Here is a 7296-nt window from a genome sequence, read left to right on the forward strand (position 1 = left end):
AGAATCGTACGTATAGCAGTTTTGTTAATTGTCTGGTCGAGTTTTGTCCTGCCTAGTGGCCGTACGTGGTGCCGTACAATGCCGAGGTCAACTGTGCAAGAAAAAGAAGTAGCTAGAATGCCAAGGTCAAATGCTAGGGAATCCTTTTTGTTTCTTTGGAGATAACAAGCACTTGGAACGGGATCTGGACGCGTGATTCCATCCTGCACGGAACGTCGTGGTCCATACCAAGCACGATCCATGCGGCTGCTTGGATGCCCTTTCAAGCCTCCGTTCCGGTGAACTGGCAATGGGGATACCCTTTTTCTTATTATATGCATCCATCAACCCATCCACGGTTTTAAAATGCAACCACTGGTTCAACACACAAAATGACACACCCATGGTTACCTACCAAAGTACACAGAATGATTTTAAAATGCCCTTATATTATGAGATGAAGAGAGTATTTTCTATACCATGTCAGCTAGCGGAAGATGAATGTTCCAGAACAATTGAAACTATGAACTGTGCGCCAGATACGCCTTGTCTTTTCTCCTTCACAAGAAAACATCCAAGACATACCTCCTCCTCCCACCGGCGCCGCCGCTGATCCGCCTCATCCCCGATGACCTTTGGGCCATGGAGGTGCGGAGGACCTCCCCCCCCCCCCCCCCCCCAATCCGCCGGCGGGTGAGTCCTCGTTCTCGTTTCTTTTAGGTTTAACGTCTTGGTTGAGATTGTGTGGCGGCGGAGATGTCTCTCATTAGGAATAATGCCTCCCACGTTCTATCCCCGCCCTGATGGTGCGCCTAGCTTCGTCGGAGGGCGTGCGGAGGTGTGTCTCCGTCAGATCTCGCGCGATTCAGTCGATGCTGGTCTTCGGTGGATCTGTTTAGATTCCGAATTTATTCATCTTCGTTTGGGTGTACGGGTTTGATCCTTCCAATCTACGATTTTCTTCATCAGTGATGATTGCTGCTCTAGTGCTTTTGTCCTATGGGGACTTCGTACGACGACTTCCTGACTATGTACTACAACAAGGCTTGCCCGGCTCCGACGAGGACGCGGGGGGGGGGGGGGGGGGGGGTGGCGATGACGATGGCGCACCTTCGGCTCGCTCCAATGCTTGTAGTCGTCGCTAGGTGGTCCACAAACCTGGTTGTAATTTTTATTATCTCTGGTGTTCTTTGTAAAGTCATGATCGAAGATAAAATAGATTGGAAGATTTTCGGGGGAAAAAGGTTGAAACTATGAACTGCACGGATCGTACATGCACAAGTCAGACCAGCGAACGTTTCAAACGGGATACACTGGAGCAGTTAATTAGCTGGCATCTTTCGTCACTGATTTAGATGTTTTGCAGTAACAGCCCATGCCAGAATTTGCTATTTTTTAGAAAACCAGAGAGAGAGAGAGAGAGAGAGAGAGAGAGAGCGCGCGCGTGGAGCAGTCAGTCGGTGTTGCGTGCGTGTGTATATATACCGACCTGCAGAGCGCCAACTCTTGTCTCACAACAACAACAACAACATGGCGGCCTCTGTGCAGCTTGATGAGCCTGCTCGGACGCCCCGCGTGGAGGAAGAGGAAGAGGCGTCGGACGACGAGGAGGAGCACGAGGAGTGGAGGGAGCTGTACGGCTCGCAGCTGCAGCTGGAGGTGGAGCCGCCGCTGCACGACGCGCGCGACGAGGGCACGGCGGACGCGTGGACGGAGCGTAACCCGTCGCTCATCCGCCTCACCGGCAAGCACCCCTTCAACTGCGAGCCGCCGCTGGCGCGCCTCATGCACCACGGCTTCATCACCCCGGCGCCGCTGCACTACGTGCGCAACCACGGCCCCGTGCCCCGCGCCGACTGGTCCTCGTGGACCGTGGAGGTCTCCGGCCTCGTCAGCCGGCCCGTGCGGCTCACCATGGACGAGCTGGTCCGCGACTTCCCCGCCGCGGAGCTCCCCGTCACGCTCGTCTGTGCCGGCAACCGCCGCAAGGAGCAGAACATGGTGCGGCAGACGGCCGGGTTCAACTGGGGCGCCGCGGGCGTGTCCACCTCCGTGTGGCGCGGCGCGCGCCTCCGCGACGTACTGCGCCGGTGCGGCATCATGGGCCTCAGGAAGGGCCGCGGCGCGCTCCACGTGTGCTTCGTGGGCGCCGAGGACCTCCCCGGCGGCGGCGGCGGCGGCGGCGCCAAGTACGGCACCAGCGTGACGCGCGAGTGGGCGCTGGACCCTTCCAGAGACATCATGCTCGCCTACGCTCAGAACGGGGAGCCGCTGCTGCCGGACCACGGCTTCCCGGTGCGCGTCATCATCCCGGGCTGCATCGGCGGCCGCATGGTCAAGTGGCTCACGCGCATCGTCGTCACCGCCGCCGAGTCCGACAACTACTACCACTTCAAGGACAACCGCGTCCTGCCGTCCCACGTCGACGCCGAGCTCGCCGACGCGCAGGCGTGGTGGTACAAGCCGGAGTACATCATCAACGAGCTCAACACAAACTCGGTGATCACCACGCCCGGTCACGACGAGATCCTGCCCATCAACGCCTTCACCACGCAGCGCGCCTACACCATGAAAGGATACGCCTACGCCGGTGAGTCGTCCGTGCACCATTCATGCCTTTGACATCTTAGGTGTTGATATTTCTCTCTATAAAAGTCAAACATCTTTTGGGTTTGACCAAGTTTGTAGCAAAATTTATCACGGGCAGGGAAGGGAATCTAGTTTCTAAATAAGGGAATCTAATCTAAGAGTATATAAGGTGTATAGATCAAAGAATTAAAAGTCAAATGTTTTTATGTTTGACTAGGTTTAGAGGGAAATATACCAAGTATTAAGCATACAATACTAAATAAAGAAAATATAAAAATAATAGTAATTAATCTAATGACACTGATTTGACATCTTAGATATTGATATTTCACTCTATAAACTTGTTAGAGATGTTTGAGATTTCAGTTGCAATTCGAGAATGAGGATATTGCACATATTATTGAAGATTAGATAATCACAGTACCTTTATACCAGTTAGCGAGATCGAGTATCTTCTTGAAATTCTTCATCCATATCGAGCTGGCATAGGATATCCTATTTATCTGAAAGAGTGATCCCACTACTTATTATCTCCCGCATGTACTTCCACGTCATCAAAACTATGATAGTCATTAGATTTACTAGTTTGATCCACTAACATCCGTCCAATCTATACATGGGAATCATATACCATGCAACATGCATTGGTTTATTGTAAATAGTTTAAATCACACTGCATTTAATTGTGACAAACACAACTTCCCATGTTAAGATTTATTTTTCTTATGTGAAATTTCTCGTATCATTTGAATCGTAAGGACCAAACTAGTACACACTATTTAGAAATTATATATTCAATTCTGCTGCGACACACGGGGAATCGTATACTCTATATAGATGATATTCCATCATTCCAAAATAATTGAAGTTCTAACTTTGTCCTAAATCAAACATCTTTTGGGTATGACCAAGTTTGTAGCAAAATTTATCACGAACCAGGAAGGGAATCTAGTTTCTGAATAAGGGAATATAATATAAGAGTATATAAGGCGTATAGATCAAAAAATTAAAGTCAAGTGTTTTTATGTTTGACTAAGTTTAGGCCAAAATATACCAAGTTATTAGCATACTTTTCATGTTATGATTTATTTTTCTTATGCAGAAATTTCTCATATTATATATTTAAATCGTAAGGACAGAATTAGTAAACAATATTTAAAAATTATATATCTAATTCCCGCTGCAACATGCGAGGATTTGTATACTCTAGATAGAAGATACCCAGTTGTTCCATAATATTTGAAGTTCTAGCTTTGTCATAAGTCAAACATCTTTTGGGTTTGACCAAGTTTGTAGCAAAATGTATCAATATCCATGACTTTCCATATATGTAGTATGAAAACATATTTTATGATGAATCTAATGAAACTAGTTTCGTGTTGTCGATACTTTTCTGTAGACTTGGTCAAATTTCAAAAAGTTCAACTTGTTCGAATAATTTTGAACGATGAAGTATAATAAAAATAATAAACCTTATATTTTCGAACTAAATAAACCTTCACTAGCATCCTACATACCTTATTCATCCTCACTAATATATTGGTCTCAACATATAAACATGCCACCTCACCATCCAATTATGAATGAGATAAGTCCCACCTCAACATGCAATCATGCATGGATAAAGACCCACAACAACATTCAACCATGCATGAGATTTTTTTAATTATTATTCTACTTATATTCAATAAATATTGGTACTAATATACATGATCAAATATAGTAAGTCATACTATGTATTAAGAGCCAGCTGTGTTGTTAAGTAGTCTTTCTTGTGAGTGTAATTGATCATATTTCTCACAACTCTTTTTCTTGTTGTTGCGTTTTAAAGGTGGTGGCAAGAAGATCATAAGAGTGGAGGTGACGCTGGACGGGGGCGAGACATGGATGTTGTGCACGCTCGACATCCCGGAGAAGCCCAACAAGTATGGCAGGTACTGGTGCTGGTGCTTCTGGTCCGTCGATGTCGAGGTCCTGGATCTCCTCGGCGCCAAGGAGGTGGCGGTGCGCGCCTGGGACCAGGCACAGAACACCCAACCCGAGAAGCTTATATGGAACCTCATGGTTTGTACCCTGCATCCACATGTGTCCATCCATGGCATCGTGACCTTTGCAAGCGCCATTGATTCGAGAGTGTGATGTGTTTGTACACATGACATGATTGCAGGGGATGATGAACAACTGTTGGTTCAAGGTCAAGGTGAACGTGTGCCGGCCGCACAAGAGGGAGATCGGTCTGGTGTTCGAGCATCCGACGCAGCCAGCCAACCAGACGGGCGGGTGGATGGCGCGGCAGAAGCACATGGAGACCGCCGCCCCGGGACTCAAGCGTAGCACGTCCACGCCCTTCATTCACACCACCGACGACAAGCAGTTCACCATGTCCGAGGTGCGCAAGCACGGGTCCAAGGACTCTGCGTGGATCGTCGTCCACGGACACGTCTACGACTGCACCGCCTTCCTCAAGGACCACCCCGGTGGCGCCGACAGCATCCTCATCAACGCTGGCACGGACTGCACCGAGGAGTTCGACGCCATCCACTCAGACAAGGCAAAGGCGCTCCTCGACGCGCACCGCATCGGCCAACTCATCACCACTGGCGGCGGCTATACCTCTGACAACTCCGTCCATGGCGGCTCCTCTCTTGCCCCCATCCGCGAGGCTACCAAGGCCACCGCCGCACCGATCGCACTATCAAGCCCGCGTGAGAAGGTTCGCTGCCGCCTCGTCGACAAGAAGGAGCTCTCCCGTGACGTGTGCCTGTTCCGCTTCGCGCTGCCGTCCTCCGACCAGGTGCTCGGCCTGCCAGTTGGCAAGCACATATTTGTGTGCGCCAACATCGAGGGGAAGTTATGCATGCGCCCGTACACGCCGACGAGCATGGTCGACAAGGTCGGCCAGTTCGAGCTCCTCGTCAAGGTGTACTTCAAGAACGAGCACCCCAAGTTCCCCGACGGCGGGGTCATGACACAGTACCTGGAATCGCTTCAGGTAGGCAGCTCCTATATCGACGTCAAGGGGCCTCTCGGCCATGTGGAATACACCGGCCGCGGCAGCTTCATGATCGGCGGCAAGCCGCGGCGAGCGCGACGCCTGGCGATGATCTGCGGCGGGAGCGGGATCACACCCATGTATCAAGTTATCCAGGCAGTGTTGCGCGACCAGCCGGGGGATGAGACGGAGATGCACCTCGTGTATGCGAACCGGACGGAGGACGACATCCTGCTGCGCGACGAGCTGGACCGTTGGGCGGCGGAGCACCCGGACATGCTCAAGGTGTGGTACGTGATCGACCAGGTGAAGCGACCGGAGGAAGGCTGGAAGTTCAGCGTCGGGCACGTGAGGGAGGACATTCTGCGCGCACACGTGCCGGAGGGGGGCGATGACACCCTCGCGCTCGCCTGCGGGCCGCCGCCCATGATCAAGTTCGCCATCTCGCCCAACCTCGAGAAGATGAAGTATGACATGGCCAATTCTTTCATCTCGTTCTAAAATTCCGTAGCACCTGGCTAAGCTAGCTTCCGCGACGACGCGTCTGGATGTGTATATGGCATATATAGAGAACTAAAGCGGTCGGATGGTTAGAGCAACTCTAGCAGACCCCGCAAACCCGCATAATTCCGACGATTATACGGGCTCGGTCCATTTTTCTGGCCAGACCAGAGCCCGCATCGGTGTCCGGCCCGTAAATTTTTTTGCCGCAGCCCGCAAACGCAACCCCCGAGCCACTATAACTGCGGGTTTGCGGGGTAGATGCGGGTCGAAACCCTATCCTCCCGCCGCCGCGTTCCCCTCCAAATTCCTACCGCGCCGCTCGATTTCTCGCCGCCGGCGAGCCTTGAACCACCATGGCCGACTCGGGGGACGAGGCGGAGCGCCGCCGCCGCACCAGATCTGACGCCGCGCGCAAGCGGGGGGCGCGTCGGTGAGTCAACCAGGGTGCCCGGCCGCCGCCGGCATTCGATCGGCGCGAGCTCGACGAGTTCGAGCTCGAGCGCGCCCGTCGCCGCCGCGCCTCCTCCGGCAACTGGTCCGCGGGGAGCTCATCCGGCCACGGGTCCGCGGGGTGCTCATCCGCGGGCGCATCGAGCTCGCGGCTCGTTCCGGTGAAGAGGGAGCCGGAGGAGGCCGTGCCCGATGCGCCGCCGCGCCGAAGCGTCATCGGACCCGAGGACTACCTCCCACCGGGGCAGGAGGAGCTCCTCGAGCGCGTCGTCCTCGAGCGGTCGGCGAGGGATCAGGAGGAGATGGAGGAGCGCATCCGGCGCGAGCTCGAGTACGAGCGGCTCTTCCTCGAGACGGGCCTCACGGCATCGCAGGCGCATGCATCGAAGGAGGCCGACCTGCGCGTGATGAAGGAGGAGCAGGCAAAGCTCTTCGTCGACCTCGACCCCGACTCCTCCGACTCCGACTAATCGCCGCCGGTGGGCAGCTACCGCAGGAGCTCCCGTGAGCTCAATTTTGTTGCAGTGGTGCGGTAGCGTAGGCCCTGTCTAGCATATCTAACCTTTATGTATGTATGTGGCTTGTACGAACTTCTATGCGAAGAAGAACCATCTATGCGAGCGAGCTCCGGCGAGCTGTTGTTTAAATTTCTCGCGCGAAACAACTTTTTTTTAAAATTTAGGGGTTTGTTTGCGGTTTCTAGTCTGCCGCCGTAAATTTCGGCCTGCATAACCGCCCCCGTGCGACCTGCAAACACATTTTACAGGTCGGCAAAATGCGGG

General features: G+C 52.7%; 1 protein-coding gene across 1 annotated transcript; it reads left to right on the top strand.

Moving 5' to 3' along the window:
• The first annotated feature begins 1496 nt into the window (after window positions 1-1496).
• LOC109742560 (nitrate reductase [NADH]-like) lies at window positions 1497-6155 on the top strand. Its single transcript, XM_020301657.3, has 3 exons — window positions 1497-2569; window positions 4400-4632; window positions 4736-6155. The coding sequence occupies exons 1-3, from the start codon at window positions 1510-1512 to the stop codon at window positions 6059-6061; spliced, it is 2619 nt and encodes an 872-aa protein (XP_020157246.1). The 5' UTR covers window positions 1497-1509; the 3' UTR covers window positions 6062-6155.
• The last annotated feature ends 1141 nt before the right edge of the window (window positions 6156-7296 follow it).

This window comes from Aegilops tauschii, chromosome 7, assembly GCF_002575655.3.
Source record: "Aegilops tauschii subsp. strangulata cultivar AL8/78 chromosome 7, Aet v6.0, whole genome shotgun sequence".
Taxonomy (NCBI): Eukaryota; Viridiplantae; Streptophyta; class Magnoliopsida; order Poales; family Poaceae; genus Aegilops; species Aegilops tauschii.